General features: G+C 42.6%; 1 protein-coding gene across 1 annotated transcript in view; it reads right to left on the bottom strand.

Moving 5' to 3' along the window:
- Nucleotides 1–17,136, bottom strand: part of LOC127617452 (neuroendocrine convertase 2-like) — a 92,874-nt gene that overhangs the window by 56,990 nt on the left and 18,748 nt on the right. The window contains exon 6 of the mRNA XM_052089424.1: nt 13,932–14,008. Coding sequence (XP_051945384.1) covers nt 13,932–14,008 — 77 coding nt within the window. The remainder of the gene's footprint in view (nt 1–13,931; nt 14,009–17,136) is intronic.

The following is a 17,136-nucleotide window of genomic DNA, read 5'->3' as shown; positions in this document are numbered from 1 at the left end:
GGCGTTCTCTGTCAGTAAACCGTGCCTGGAGTTCGGTCCGGTTTACTCTCACTTCATCCAGAGACCCCGACCGGGCTACGCGCCTTAGCATTGCTGTGTCCGGTGCATGCTTTTCGCATCTACTTGGAGGGCCCTCTGTCCTTGGTCACCGTGTTTGTAGTAACTCCTCCCCTTCTTGGGTAGGACCTATCCCGGTGCCGCTCTGCACGATGTGCTTCTGCTCCGACCCAGTAAGACCATGTGTTGTATTCCACTTAGAAGTCCCCCCACCTCTCGGGGCCAGGTGTGGTCTCTGCGGTGTCCTCCTCTTTGGAGGGACACCCCCCAACGTGGATCTTATATGGCCCCCAGCTGAACAATTTGTTCCTTTTTTGGGGAGAACAATAGAGAGAAGGCTATGGCTGGACCAGCCAGTCCTTAAACTTCTGAGCAGTTAGCCGCTCCCCTAGGTGTAGGGGACCGCTTCATGCCTGCCAGTGTGTTGCGGGTAGTTACGTGACGGCTTGCTACGAGGCACACAGAGTTCTGCCCATCTCGCACCGCCAGTCTGCATAACCCGGTTTAGCTCCCGTGGCGTTTTCCATTGGGACCCCTAGTGTCAACTCATTGACATAATGTCGAGTGAGTGACAGATAGGGAACGTCTCGGTTACTGATGTAACCTCCGTTCCCTGATGGAGGGAACGAGACCTTGTGTCCCTCTTGCCACAACACTGAACAAACCGTTGAAATGGCCGGGTCTTTGGCTCGGCTCCTCAGTGCAAAACCTGAGTGTGTGTTTGCAAGCGACACTCCTTTTATACCCGTATGTCCGGGGGGCTGGGGGTGGCATGCAAATCCCATACGCCAATTCTCATTGGCCTTTTCTCAAAGATCAGAGATGTCTGGGCTCCCAAGTGTGACCCTTAATGTCAACTCAGACACAACGTCTCGTTCCCTCCATCAGGGAACGGCGGTTACATCAGTAACTGAGACTTTGTGTGATTGACAATGTGCATTGGCTCTACATGTTTATTAGTTCTTGCTCCTGGAAGAGCTACTCTCATTGAACTTTAAGTCATCATTTGGCCTTTTGAAGTTACTAAGGTGATTAACAATACATTTTAAAGTGAAAAGAAGACATTTATATTTCCAGAAGTTTAGTAAATTAAGTTTATATATTTTAATAATATAAATGGTAGTGAACTGTAAATACAGAGGCAATATTACATCCCATAAAGCCTGATATATGGTCACATGGTGATATTTTTTATGGTAAATGTCTGGCAACCACAGCTGCTGTTATATTAGAAAAAAATTATTATACAGTATATCGTTGCCATTTAATTGCTATAAATTGGACAATTTCTACTGTATTGAAAATGTGTCACTACTAAATGAATCTTATGAAATATTAATGTGAAAGTAATAGCCAAGAACACAAGACTTGTGTTTCACAAGTTCAAATATTCATATAACCCATAACTATGATGGAGGCAAACTGATTTGGCTTGTTGTCGAAGACAGAGGGCTTTAGCTTGAGACTTGACTTGGCAGTAGATGGGGTGATACCAGATGAGTTGTCATGGTGGTGTGGTAAGCAGCTGTTTGTATTTGAATGAAATTAACTATCTCTTCCTGAACCTTTATTTTAATAATCAATTTGTTACAGTAATAGTGATAGAAGGTGCGGTAGAGTAAAGGTTGGTAGAAACATTGAGTCTTTAAACAGTGCTGCACTGTGACAGAAGGCTTGCCAATCTTCACTGACCTTCCCCCCTGTAACGATGCTGACAAACAGGCAGAGACGAAGATGATGAAGTTGAGATGAACCCAAGTGCAGTTTATTCTTTAAGCATGGAAACCAGTATCCCTAACTATATTTGTGAGTGAAACAAAAACAAGAAACCATGGACCTAACTAAACATGACAAAACTAGACTTGACATGACATGACTATGACTATGACTATGACTATGACTATGTCTAAGGCTATGGCTACTAAGGCTAGACTAGACTAGAACAAAATAAACAACAAGGTTACACGTACACAAAGGACAATGATTAAATGACACACAGGTGAGAACAATGAACTGCTGTTGGCAGTGATGAGGGCAGGGAATTATGGGAAGTGTAGTCCGGGACAGATGACAAGGGAAAAACACAGGGAAGACAACAGTGAATCGTGACACCCCCACTGGGCACCTTCTGTCCTTCATACATACACAAGAGAAATAACTCACACTCTCATGCAGAAGTATGCTGCCTATTGCACAAATCTGTGCTATAAACAGCTTTGCATGGGAGATCCTTGGAGTTCAGCTTTAGTGAGGCTAAGCCCTTTATCTAAATATTTCATGTTGTGATTCAGCTGAATATTTATTAAATTAAGTTTAAGAAGTCACAAATTAAAATACTGTTCGACTACCAATAAAAAATAATAGTAATTAAAATCACATGTTTTTGCCAGTAGATGTACAGTATTTCATTGCATTCGAAACTGCAATTGACCAATCACGTAGCTCCGCCCCTCTTGGTTTATGGTTACTTGCTCAGATAAGCTCTGCAGAATTTCCCATAGGAATGAATGGGATATTGCTGTGAATGGAGCGGTAATAGCTGAAATATTTTTATTGTTAAATTACACAGTAATTTGATTAAAAACTGTGGAAAAAGTGAATCAGAAAAAAGGCAAACGATTATCAAATTCACTTTAAAAGACAAAAGCATCATTTGATAGTGATTACAAACCTCAAAACATCGGTTTGAGTGAAAGTGGAAGTGAAAGTGAAAGCAGTGAACTGCTTATAATGTCTCATAACACCAGAGGTGTGGACTCGAGTCGCGTGACTTGGACTTGACTCAGACTCGAGTCATTAATTTGATGACTCGTGACTCGACTCGATAGAATCAAAAAAGACTTGACTCCACTTAGACTTTGGCAGCATTGACTTACAATTTGACTTGGACTTCAGCCGTCTGACTTGGAAATACTTATACTTTTTAAAACCAAAGATAAGAGTTGCATAATTAAAAATGTGCAGTAAATCAACAATTAATTTCCCAAATAAACGATTCATTTGATTTACAAATCTGCATGTCAACGCTCCTTATTCAACCAAACAGACAACCAACCAATCAGCTTCCACGAAAGTTGGACCAAGTTTGAAGACCGCGGCGTGCATTTAAGGACATGGACGCAGTAAAAATGATACCAAAGGTGATATAATTGGGATATATTGAATACAGCGTTAAAGGCAACAAAAGGATTGCAACATGTAGAACCTGTGGTTCCAAAATTACAGACACCACGTCGACAACGTCCAATTTTGTGAGGCATCTGAAAATCCACAGACAGAGGTAAGTTAACTAATTTATGTTTGCTATGGTTCAGTAACATACATGTCTATGGCAGCACATAGCAGATTTACAGGCTAACAAAGTCTGCATATCGAACCGAAACAATTTTTTACTGCGGTCAGTAGCGTTTAACGTGTTATAGCAATTGGTGTAATGGACTAAATCTGCCCGGTGTTTTATTACTCTGTTGTATGACCTCGATAAAGGAACGCCATTTATTATGACCACACACGTTGGTGCTTTTTGAGCATAACTGGTTAGAACGTGCATGTAAACACACTCATTCTTTTGCGGACGCGCTGGTCCTCTGTCATGCGTTTAGCTATATATATTTAATTATATTGGTTATGGTTCTAAAAATCACAAAACCAATCATTTACTCTGTTCGCAGCCCTTTACAGTATATAACACATATATGCAACTTAAATGTCTGCAATTAGCCACTGCCTGGTAATATTTCAGATTTCATTCACCAGTTCAGCACATTCAGCGTCCTTTCACTGCGTGTTTAGAGTAAAAGTTTGGTTTGCCTTAATATGTGTTCAAAGATAAGATCCAAGTATCATCTTTATTACCCTCTTTGGTCTTTAAAGGTAGATATCGATAAAAAAAAAAAAAAGAAGATAAAATTAGATTATAAATGAGAAACTTCTAGATAAAATGTACTATAGTAATTAATACTCTGACACAAATTTGCGCAAAGCGCACTAATGACTTGTTTAAGACTTGAAGCTAAAAGTCGAGGACTTGTAAATTGACTTGGACTTGCCTGCCTTGACTTGGGACTTGCCTGCCTTGACATGGGACTTGCCTGCCTTGACATGGGACTTGACTCGAGACTTGAATGCAATGACTTGAGACTTACTTGTGACTTGGAAAACAATGACTTGGTCCCACCTCTGCATAACACACTCACTTTGATGCTGTGAACTCGTTATTTACTATCGCCTTTATTAAGATCTGAATCAATACATAAATGAAAAACATTCAGTAATTCGCTTGAATTTACCTTGGATCAAATGTAGGTGTCCTCGCTGATGTTATACATGTTCATTTGGAATAAGGGCAGACACAGTTTCACCCATAGTGTGTTCTTCACAAGATTTATTTAAAGCTTTATTTAAAAAGATTTATAAAAAACACAGGGTTTATCCTCTCTAGGTACCTCGTGTTACTATTACAATTGACCCAGCGACAATGGATAAATTTGGATCATTTTGATAAAATCCCACTTAAAACTACCCAAACACACATGACTCTGGTAGGCTCCAAAACCCTTCTGATAAATGGGGTCTACAAGATTAGCATAAAATACCATAATGCGGCGGCCCCATAGACATTCTTTGGCGGTAAACTGGCAAGGAGACCAGAGGCCATTCTTTTTTTAATAGATGTCTATGGAGGAGATGCTTCAGTGTTCACTGTGCATGAATCTTCAACATGTTTAAGACTAAATAATCCTTTTGGAATGAACTACTGTATGTGTTTTACTACAATAAAATTACATAAGAGAAGACACAGACAATTTTGCAACAGATAGGTGTCTGTTTAAGGCTCAACCCAATCATTTGTAAGGCATCCGAAAACAGTGAATTACTGTCGTAACACGCTAGTTGACAGTTAGGTTCTGTCCTATGATAGAACCGCAGATGTCGTTGTCTCAGAAATTAAAAGAATCTCTGGTAGGCTCTCATTGTAAAAAGACAAACGCTTGTCAGAGAAATGGCTGCGGGGCAACAGTTGATAAGATAGGACTTGTCAGAAATTCTTAAGGTAGAGTGTAGCGAAGGGTCAATTGGACTTCTTTCTTACATACATTTGCATACTGAATTATGATAGGTCTTGCCTTCCTTTTTAACATTTTAACCAACTCCAAAATTTCAACGTCATTAAATGTCATTAACAACAGCTTTATGTTGTTGAAACAACTTGGTTCAACGATGGATGTGTGACATAGTTACTATGGTTTTAGTCATGGTTAGCTAGTTAATTTCTCCAACGATGCTTTGTAACAATGGTGGTTAAGCAGTGAATCACGTCATTGTTTGGGAAATGCACCCCAGTGTGATTATTGAAGCGCAAAATGCTACTGTTAGGAATTCCTTGTCTTGTTTCACTGTTGCCCTCTGTCTGCCATTTTTGTCACCTTTGCATTCCATAGTTTTCACTTTTGTCCCTTGTTTAGCTCCACTGTCTCACTTGTCATTGTTTAGAACTACACTTCCCAGAATCCACCTGCCATCATCACTGCCATTTTGTTCATTGTTTTCACCTGTGTCTCATTCTGTCATCACTCCCTGTGTATTTAAGCCCTGCTTTTTGTTCACTCCTTGTCGTTCGTTGAATGTTGTTAGCCTGGTGTGTGTGTTCCCTGCCTGTGGTTTCTATTTTTATTTTTATGTTTATTTCCCCATTGAGGGTTTTCCTTTGTGTTTTTTCTTGCTTGTTTACTTAATAAAGTTGAACTGCGATTGGATCCGCATCTCCTCGTCTGCTTCGCTGCCTCCATTCGTAACAGAACGAACGACCAAACATGGATCCAGCGGTTCGAAAGCGAGCTGTCAGCTGCTCAGCCTTAGTCAGGGAAATCGTCTGGTGGAGGACCACATCCGCGATTTCCTCGCGATTGCGAGTGCCACCGAATTCCCTGACTCCGACCTGGTGGGGTTTTTCCGGGCGAGCCTGAACAGTGCGCTCAAGGAGCGGTTGCCACAGGCAGCGGCTGCTGGACGCTCCACGCGTTACGTGGAGGAGACTCTGCTGGCCTGCGGTTCACCGTTTACTGTGGGCATCATCGAGGAGAACCCTGCCACTCCTCCCACAGTGGTAACTCTCCCTTCGCCCGTGGTTCGTCCCTTCACGCCTACCACGGCCAACGAGCCAGCGTTGCCAGCTTCGTCCGCCCGGCGGAGGAGGAGAAGAGGAAAGGCTTCTGCTCCCCAGTCTCCGCCTGCCCCGGTCTGCGAGCCAGAGCCCACGCCTGCCCCGGTCTGCGAGCCAGAGCCCTCGTCAGCTACGGTCAGCGAGCCAGAGCCAGAGCCTGCCCCGGTCTGCGAGCCAGAGCCCTCGTCAGCTACGGTCAGCGAGCCAGAGCCCTCGCCTGCCCCGGTCAGCGAGCCAGAGCCCTCGTCAGCTACGGTCAGCGAGCCAGAACCCTCGCCTGCCCCGGTCTGCGAGCCAGAGCCCTCGTCAGCCACGGTCAGCGAACCCAAGCCAGCGCGTACCACAGTCACCCAGCCAGAGCCTGTCGCCTCGGAGGTCAGTGAGCCAGTGCCTGTCGCCTCGGAGGTCAGTGAGCCAGTGCCTGTCGCCTCGGAGGTCAGTGAGCCAGTACCTGTCGCCTCAGAGGTCAGTGAGCCAGTACCTGTCGCCTCAGAAGTCAGTGAGCCAGCGCATACCACAGTCAGTGAGCCAGTGCCTGTCACCTCAGAGGTCCCTGAGCCAGCGCCTGTAGCCTCGACCGTCCCTGAGCCAGCGCCTGTAGCCTCGACCGTCCCTGAGCCAGCGCCTGTAGCCTCGACCGTCCCTGAGCCAGTGCCTGTAGCCTCGACCGTCCCTGAGCCAGTGCCTGTAGCCTCGACCGTCCCTGAGCCAGCGCCTGTAGCCTCGACCGTTCCCGGGCTAATGCCAATAGCCTGGACTGACCAAAAGCCAGTGCCAATGGTCATGCCCGTCCTAGAGCTTGCGCCCCTCGAGCCTCCCGAGCTTTCCAGAGCTCCGCCTCCCGAGCTTTCCAGAGCTCCGCCTCCCGAGCTTTCCAGAGCTCCGCCTCCCGAGCTTTCCAGGGCTCCGCCTCCCGAGCCTCCCAGGGCTCCGCCTCTCAAGCCTCCCAGGGCTCCGCCTCTCAAGCCTCCCAGGGCTCCGCCTCTCAAGCCTTTCGAGCCTCCCAGGGCTCCGCCTCTCGAGTCTTCCAGGGCTCCTCCCGAGCCACCCAGGGCTCCTCCTCCCAAGCCTCCTAGGGCTCCGCCTCCCAGGGCTCCATCTCTCAAGTCTCTCGAGTCTGCCAGGGCTCCTCCTCCTGAGATTCCCAGGGCTCCGCCTCTTGAGCCTCCCTCAGCTCTGCCTCCTGAGCCTCCCACGGCTCCGCCCCCTGAGGCCTCTGAGCCTCCCTCAGCTCCGCCTCCAGAGCCTCCCTCAGCTGAGCCTCCCGAGCCTCCTACGGCTCCGCCTCCCAAGCCTCCTGTGGCTCCACCCCCTGAGCCTCCCAAGCTTTCCATGGTTCCTCCTCCCTCGGCTCTGCCTCCTGAGCCTCCCACGGCTCCGCCCCCTGAGGCCTCTGAGCCTCCCTCAGCTCCGCCTCCAGAGCCTCCCTCAGCTGAGCCTCCTGCGGCTCCGCCTCCCGAGCCTCCTGCGGCTCCGCCTCCCGAGCCTCCTACGGCTTCACCGCCAGAGCCTTCCAGGTCACCGCCTTTGTGGCCTCCTCCCAGGCCTCCTGACCCTGTTCCCATCCTGTGGCCTTCCCCCAGGCCTCCTGACCCGGTCCCTGTCCTGTGGCCTCCTCCCAGGCCTCCTGACCCAGTGCCTGTCCTGTGGCCTCCTCCCAGGCCTCCTGACCCTGTTCCCGTCCTGTGGCCTCCTCCCAGGCCTCCTGACCCTGTTCCCATCCTGTGGCCTCCTCCCAGGCCCCCTGACCCAGTCCCTGTCCTGTGGCCTCCTCCCAGGCCTCCTGACCCTGTTCCCGTCCTGTGGTCTCCTCCCAGGCCTCCTGACCCAGTCCCTGTCCTGTGGCCTCCTCCCAGGCCTCCTGAACCAGTCCCTGTCCAGTGGCCTCCTCCCAGGTTCCCCAAACCTGTCCTTGCCCGGTGGCCACCTCCCAGACCACCTGAACTTGTCCTTGCCATCTGTGCCCCCTTGGACTTCCTGCCTGCCATCTGTTCCCCCTTGGACTTCCTGCCTGCTTTTTGTGCCCCCTGGACTGTCTGTCTGCCCCTCGTTGCCCCCTTGGTCTGTCTGCCCACCTCAAGCCCCCCCCAGTCATGGACATTTTTTGTTTTGTTTTATGTTACTTTGATCGTCTGGAATCCGATCCTTGAGGGGGGGCTATGTTAGGAATTCCTTGTCTTGTTTCACTGTTGCCCTCTGTCTGCCATTTTTGTCACCTTTGCATTCCATAGTTTTCACTTTTGTCCCTTGTTTAGCTCCACTGTCTCACTTGTCATTGTTTAGAACTACACTTCCCAGAATCCACCTGCCATCATCACTGCCATTTTGTTCATTGTTTTCACCTGTGTCTCATTCTGTCATCACTCCCTGTGTATTTAAGCCCTGCTTTTTGTTCACTCCTTGTCGTTCGTTGAATGTTGTTAGCCTGGTGTATGTTCCCTGCCTGTGTTTTCTATTTTTATGTTTATTTCCCCATTGAGGGTTTTCCTTTGTGTTTTTTCTTGCTTGTTTACTTAATAAAGTTGAACTGCGATTGGATCCGCATCTCCTCGTCTGCTTCGCTGCCTCCATTCGTAACAGCTACAATGTAATTATATAAATATACTGTCTGCAGGTGCTGCTCATGTCAAAGAGAATAAGCACTCTGTCTGTCATCTACTACTACAAGCACGTCGCGCAATGCTCGTATAATGTGGTGTTTTGAAGTGGCGTCAGACATTCACTTTGCAGCACGCAGTACATGCAGACTGTATATTTATTTATTTGTTCATTGTATCCATTGATTGTTTAATAATCACACTAGGACACATCACAATTTAATTTGATTATCATGTCTGTGTAAAAGAAGTAACGCACTCATAAGCGTGTGAGCATTTGAAAACAGCCATGTGTCAGTCAGACAGTGTGCTAGTACTGAATTAATTCGGTGCTCGGTACTACCGGTACTGCAGAAACAGTGATATTGTGACATCTTTTTTATTTAGTTCCGACTTGGTACCGAAGTACCGTTACTTTTGACATCACTATTTACAGCTGCCTTTACACTGAATAGTGACCGTGTTGATTCTTCAGTGCAGCTGACTGAAAACAATGCACATGCTGAGTAGGGCTGGCCAATATATCAAATAATCATGAAATTATTGTGAGGATTTGGTTGATGATATAAAATTAAGCAATATCACGAATGTGTGATACAGTGTGCATTTTATTGATCACTATGTTTCCTAAAGAGTGCATCATTAGACTAATTTCATGAACCTTCAGGGCTGCAAAACTATTTAATACCATCAAAATCTCAGTATTGTCAAATGTGATTATTAAACCCCAAAAGGTTGTGATTTCATTAAATGAATACATGATCTGTGTGAACAGGTGACATGCTGTTCTGTGTGCCCATGTGTGGATCATGATATTCTCTTTTACGCGGTCTCAGAGCAGTTTGCATACATTGTGAAAGCAAAGTGCAGCAGGTTCACAAGTTCATGCAAACGTGTTCCAAATATTTGTAACAGCTACAAGTTATTATATTAATCTTAAAACAGGACACAGGATCATAGAAAAGGAGGTGATAGCATTTCATTTCGCCAAAATAAAAGCTCCAGGTGATGTAAATATGACAAAAAATATATATGTGTATTGTACAAACAAATTCAATCCTCATAATAATAATAATTATTATTATTATTAGGGGTCAAGCCCCGAAGGGCGAAAGACCCCTATTGTTTCTGTTAGTTTTTTTATTATTGTTATTTATTAATATTATTATGCTTCTTCTTCTGCTCGAGTCTATGGCAGCCCATAGAACCGCTTGCGGGAAAGTTATGAAATTTGGCACACATATAGAGGACAGTCTCACGTGTGACCACAGCAAATGTGGCGTCTCTACGTCAAACCCTCTAGCGCCACCAACTGCCCAAACGTGAACTCACGTTTATGTTAATAACTTTTGAACCGTGAGTCCTAGAAACGAAATTCCAATTTTCCTCTGATTTCATGGCTCAAGACGATTCGAATGAAAAACATTCCGCCATTTTTAATTATCTGAAAAACCTACTTTTTCGAACTTGTCCTAGGCCATTTGTCGGATTTGCATGAAAATTGGTCTGCATCATCTAGAGGCAGTCATGACAAAAAGTATTCACAGAATTTTGATAAACCCTACCGTTGTCAAATGGCGCTTCAACGAATTCTACAAAGAACGCGCAAAATTGAACTTGAGGCTGTATCTCCGTAACAACTTGGTACATGTAATCACCATTAGGCTCTGAGGTTTTGTTGCACTACCCCCTACTGGTCATGATATTGAAAAAAAATTAAAAAATTAAATAAAAATTTTTTGCTTATAACTTCTGAACTGTTTGTCATAAAATCATCATTAGATTCAGTCGGGCATAGCGAGTCCAACGATATGAAAAATTCCTACGTCAGCCATTTTGGAAGTTGGCCATTTTGAATTTAATCATAAAATGCTGTATTTTACGAACGACTTGCTGTGTCATTACAAAACTCGGTATGTGTCTTTGGCACCATGCTCTGAAGGGACTGAGAAGGTTTTGGGACAGCGCCACCTTATGGTCAAAATTTATAATGCTATTTCTATAAATGCTAATAGCAATTGACTCCTTTAGTCTGGTTTTGATAGATTCCATGGTTCATGCCGAGAACACTGAAACCAATTATGTCATGATCGAGCAAACTTCTTGTCTGCCATTTTTAAATGTTTTGAAAACCTACTTTTTCTAACTCAACCTTGGCCATTTGTCCAATTTGCAGGTAAATTGGCTTGCTTTATCTAGAGGCATTCACGATAAAAGGATTATCACAGAACTTTGATAAACCATACCATTTTTGAATGAATTCGACAAAGAACGTGCAAAATTGAACTTGAGGCTGTATCTCCACAACGCTTTGAGGGATTTGGATGAAACTTTGTATGTGTCATCACCATTAAGTCCTGAGGTAACCTTTAGCATTTTGGAACACTGCCCCCTACTGGTCAGGAGATATGAAAAAATTATTTATTTGCTTAGAACTCTTGAACGCTTTCCTGGATGATAACCATAATGCCCATAAAATACCTGAGCAGTTTCAGAATAGCGCCAAATACTGGACAAAAGTGAACTAGCAATTTTTTGTCATTTTAAACTAAATGTTTTTTTTATGAATGAAAGTTTACTTTTTCTGACTCCTTATACACTGTTCATCGGACTCGGTCACAAAACTTCTTTTGCTGCTCATGCTTGCAGCTATATTTATTATTATTATTGTTGTTGTTGTTAGTATTATTAATATTATTTAGTATTATATTGTTTATCATAATAAAATTAAATTAACTTGAACTTGATTTTGTCCATTCACAAACATTTGTTTTTGTAAAAATATATGTAAAAAATCATGCTTTTTATAACTGTATGGTTGTAATGGTGTATCTAAATGAAAATGATTTAATATTGTTCTTGCTTGTGTTAATTTCAAAAAAACTGTGGAATACATGCATGAATTTTGTTTTTGATTTGTATTTCATATATTAAACATTTTGAGGATGCTTGGTTGAAATGATGGTTCCTATAATATATGCAAAAAAAAAAAACTATATATATTTTTTGCAGGTATTTTGCCTAGTCCTAACTCTTAGTGTTATGAGAATGGCAAAAGCAGCTCTGGCACTTCAATCCCACAGAAGCTTATAACATATCATAACCTAAAACACTATTTGCTTTATACTTTTAAGCATTGCTATTTCCTTCAACAATGCAAATATAGTTTAGTTTTGAAACATTACAGAAAATGATGGGTATAATTTTGCTCTTAATCTTCACCTCTGGGTGTTTTTGGTCAGGCCTACACTGCCCTGATAAGAGAGTAGAAGGAAGAGCTCAGCGCACTGTGCCTCGACTGCTGTGTTAATGCAGCTCGACTGAGAGCCCAGGGAGAGATGACTTAATGGGGCTACGTGTAAAGAAAATCAATACTGAGAGGCAAGGACTCCTTCATACAACCACTGTTGAGAAACAAAATTTCAGCTTCATGCACTGCTTGACTCATAGATAGACCAAAATCTTCTATCGATATGAAAGTAATTTTATATCATGGTAACTTGATATGTCACATTATAGTTCATTACCTTTGCTGTAAATGCAATAAAAACAATTTAAAAAAGGATTTTTATATTTAATGTGGTAGCCTAATGCTTACTTTCGGATAATCCGGTGAATTAAATACTTTGCATATGAAAGATATTTAATCTCTTTTGATTATTTTCTCATTTAATTATAAATTGATGGACCCAAACCAATATTTAAGAGTTGTAATATAATATAATAAGTCTGGCATCAGCGTAAAAAAATTGCTTTACATTATGCAACACGTTAAAAACAAAACTAATCTCAAAACAGTTAGGCTAAACTAATGCTGCACTAAGTTTATAAATAGACTGATGGAGTGTGTTAAATAGTATATGACCTTTTCTGCTGAGTCAACTGAATCGTGAAAACCCTGTATAAACAGTATAGACGATTTCAAGGATGTAACCCTGAAGCACTTCCGGTATCATTACCAGATACTTACTTCCAGGCATCCAGAGATCCTCCAGCCACTGAACAACATGGTCCACGTTTCAATGACATTTTATGACAATAGTGCTATCGTTAGTAACGTTATTCGTATTAAAGTCACTATGAATGAAGCGCCTCCCGCTGTTGTTTTGAATGAGTTCAACATCTAGCAGGAAATGTTCAAGGAACAAAGATGCCACTTCCTAAAGCCGACGAATAGTACGAAATGGTCTATAGCAGGGGTACTCAAATTTGGAAAGCTAGGGGGCTGGAAAGCAGGATTCCTTTAGCCTCGAGGGCTGCACACATTTTTATAGCTTACTTATATATATTGAAATTTTCATATTAAAAAGGTGAGTAGACAATGCTAAATATGCAATTAACATAAAACAAAAAAATAAAATAAACATAGATTTATAGCTTAATTCTTTTAATGTATTTCTTTTAAAATACAAACTGTGATATTTATTAATATAATGATAATATATGAATGTATGTTGCTTTGTTTTTTTTGTTTTTTTAAAGATCCACACTTATACAATTAGGCCATATTCTACAGCGCAGTGCAACCCAATGTACAATTAAAATGTATTTTGTGAAATGACATATATAGAAAGAAGATATGTTCTGTTGTCACATCAAATAAAGTCATTATTACACACTGGCTAGTGAACACACACACACACAGTACCCTTAAAAAAAAAAAAAAGATGTGTCCAAATTCTTGCTCTAAAAGTGCTTCATATCTCTTATTACCCTGTTTCAAGAGTTGTAGGTTAGTTACACAAATGACTAGTAATGAATCATTTGGGAGAAGATGTGTCCACTCCATTTTTGCAGGATATATCTTTTTCGGAGTTGACCGCGAGCATATATAATATCTCTGTTGAGCTCTTGAAACAGGTTTGTCAATTTACCCTTGACTCATGCGGTGGCAGTGACAAGCTGGCATGGAAAAAGACTCATTGTGGTTCAGCAACCTATCGATACTGAGAATTACTGTAATGGCTCTACAAAATTGACACATGAAAAATGAAGGCAATGAAAATATGGTCTGCGGGCCGAATGTGTGTCGTCTATAAGAAAATCTACTTCTGCACGGTATTTACTGTACAGTCATACCTTTGAGCACAACTGACAGGCCGAGTGTGCATTACCTGTTGAACCAGTCATCCGTGTAGCGGGGGTAAGGGTACGGATCATTGCTACTGAAGTCAAAGCTGGCTTCTGCATTCTGCAACAAACAAACCAAACCTGTATCAGTCATCACGCTTTACAGACACATGAATTAGAGCCAATTATGTCAAAACAAACAATGAGCTGCTTTTTAATAATTCATCATTCATTATTTAAAACTCCTCTCTGGAATTCCCATTTTGCTCATCCATGTGTGTTAAAGAGTTGCCCCTCATTAACAAATAGCTAGGCAAATCGTTCATGAATTATCTATTCACTCTCAGGAGTAATATACTGTATTTTGGCATAACAAGAAACATGACACTGACACCTAAGTTATGTGACGATATTTATTCTGGTCCAGCAAAACAACAAGAAAGACACAAAACATAAGGTAGGGGTGGGTGGTATGACCAAAAATGCATGTATGTTGCCAAGTTGCACAAAACAAAACAAACAGGCGGTTACTTTTCATCAAATTCGTGAAATTTCGATGAATGTAATTTACATACTACTGTACTTATTTGCACTATGTGTACTATGTTTCATGTAGACTACTTCTAAAACAAGCTGAGAACTGTGTTTATAATTGACTTTATAGCTGTTTTATGCCAATAAATTCAGACATTGCCTAAATGGTCAATAAAACGGTTATTCCAATAAAAAAAACATATTTTTTTAAGTAAAAAAATAATTTTTTGACACAACAGGAGTAGATCTAAATGTAATTGGAATTTTCACGATTCATTAATTGTGGCAGCTGTAACTGTAATTGCGATTATTTATCTACTGCTAAAAATAGTAAATACTGTACCATCATACCATCAACCCTAACACAAGGATGCAGTAGCTGTAAACATCTGTCATGGAAACATCAATTCAGCCAACGCAATGCAGGCAGAAGGCTCCAGAGACCTGCACAGGACCTTCAAGATCTCGCTCTCACCATGCTCACTAATGGTTGCTTGCTCCATCGCTCTGTTCTTAACAGATGTTCTCACCAATGTCCTGTCTGCCATATGCTCTTGCATGTGAAACATTCATTACCCAGATAGAAAGGCCTTAGTTATGCCAGAGTTGAAAAGATCATTTACTGGGGTAGTCAATGGCTCCGGGCTGATGAGGACGCAGCCTGGCATTTACCAGGATGAATCAGTGGGAGACAAAGGGAGGCATCTCGTTCCCGAAATGTGTTCAGCTTAATGACATGCTTAAAGCAAGTAATTGTGCGGTTAGAATTGCTTGTGGGAGGTTTTCAAACCGCCGTTCCTGGGATGACACAGATCGTGGAAACTAGATCCAGGAAAATGAGATACACTTTTAAGGCTTTTGCACACCAAACGTGAATTTTTGCCATCATTTCTCGTCAGGGATTCATATTTTGAATCGAAACAATGGATTCCCATGAAGCCATTCACACCTGGAGCGAACATTAGCATGTTAATAAAGCAAGGTTTTTTATGGTGATTGAGTAGTTGTTTTTTCTTCACCAAGCGAAAAAATGCAGTTACCAATACCAGCGCAACTTGTAGCGCTGAAGCACAGAAAGCTGTTTTGACAACCAACATGAAACGATGAAGGAAATCTAGGAAGACATCCTGAACCAGCAGTGAGGATGTGCATTTGACTTGGTCAAATGCCTTAAAAATTAAAATAATAAAAAATACATTCTTATATGTGTTCTCTTAACATGCCAGTGATATTACTGAATCACTGCCTTGCATCCCTTTTAAAAACTCTCTGATCCTACGTGGATTGTCTTTATAATGTAGGCCACATTGTTGTATTTTTTGCAGTTGCATTGAATCTTACACGAGTACTCTTATATCGCTAATAAAACATATATCACGGCACATTTGCCTTTTTATCGCCAACGCTTTTTTATTTAATTAAATATAATTTATATTGTTAAGCCGGTTCTCGCCTCCTCCTTTTCCTTTAACCCCCTTACACTGGTGCCGAAACCGGGAGGGAGGAGGGATGCCCGTCGTAGAGTCCTCAACACTGCAATCCACCCAGGGGAGCGCTGCTGCATCCATCAGTGGACTGAGTAGCCGGACCTCCCGGATGCGGGGAACTTTTGCCGTCCATGATGTGAGGAGGGACAGGACTCCCCGACCGCCTGGAGTAATGGAGTCACTGCCATGCGTGGAGGAGTGTCTCCACGTGCCACCCGAAAAGCAGAGGGCCGTTCTGTCCACTGGGGAGGTTTGACTCTGGTCCACCCAGGGAGGAGCGGCTGTCGTCCACTTGAGAGTGTAGAGGAGTGATCGGGGACCAGGCGACGGTGCATCAGAGAACTGGTGAGAGAGCTTCTTTCCGGACGGGCGCTTGACCACGCCACCACTGCCAAACAGTCATTCTGTGTGTGCGTTATGCAGTGATTTTAAACAAATCTACTTCACACAAGTATTTACAGTATGCATGGCGGTGGAAAATAATCAATCTTTTTCTAAATGATAACATGTATTAACCGTTAAGATTCTTTCTAATCATCCCTCAGACTGTGTATGGTAACATGATATCATAGTAACATGATGATACTACTAGTCAACTTGTCCAGCAGGTGAACTGAAATAGTTTGTGAAAGTGTCTATGAATGTTTGCTTTCTTGTTTCATCGCTGCTACAGCTAGTAGAGAACTCCGTTGACCTTTTCCAATCTGATCGTTAGAGAACTTGTGTGCTTTGCTGAGTTCGGAATGGCACACTACCCATACTACTCTTACTACTTATAAGTATGAGTAGCATGGTAGTATGCAATTCCGAACTCAGCCCTTGTCTTTGTTCTCCAAACTTGTCAAGTGGTTTTCTCATCCGTGATGGAAGAAGGGCAGACCAGATGAAAGGTTCTTTGCGCCATCTATATTACCGGGGTAAAATAGCTTGTTGATTAGAGCTACTTATCGTAAATGCAAGAATGAGTTAACTGCAAATATTTATGTTGCCTTCTATGTAAAAGGGCCATTCGTTGGCGTTTCACTTGTCATAATCTTGTAACATCGGGTGTTCATGCAACTTCTCTTCCTCTACTAGTGGAGCCACATATGTGTAATTTAGTGATGAGAAGTTATGGATGTGAACGTTTTCAAGCAGTTATTGTTCTGGGCATGAGTAACTATTAGAAAACCTCATGCCATGTCTAATACCAGCATTCTAGCACATTCCAAAACTGCATTTAAAAACA

This window comes from Xyrauchen texanus, chromosome 24, assembly GCF_025860055.1.
Source record: "Xyrauchen texanus isolate HMW12.3.18 chromosome 24, RBS_HiC_50CHRs, whole genome shotgun sequence".
NCBI lineage: Eukaryota > Metazoa > Chordata > Actinopteri > Cypriniformes > Catostomidae > Xyrauchen > Xyrauchen texanus.
This window is presented reverse-complemented; position numbering and strand designations above follow the sequence as displayed.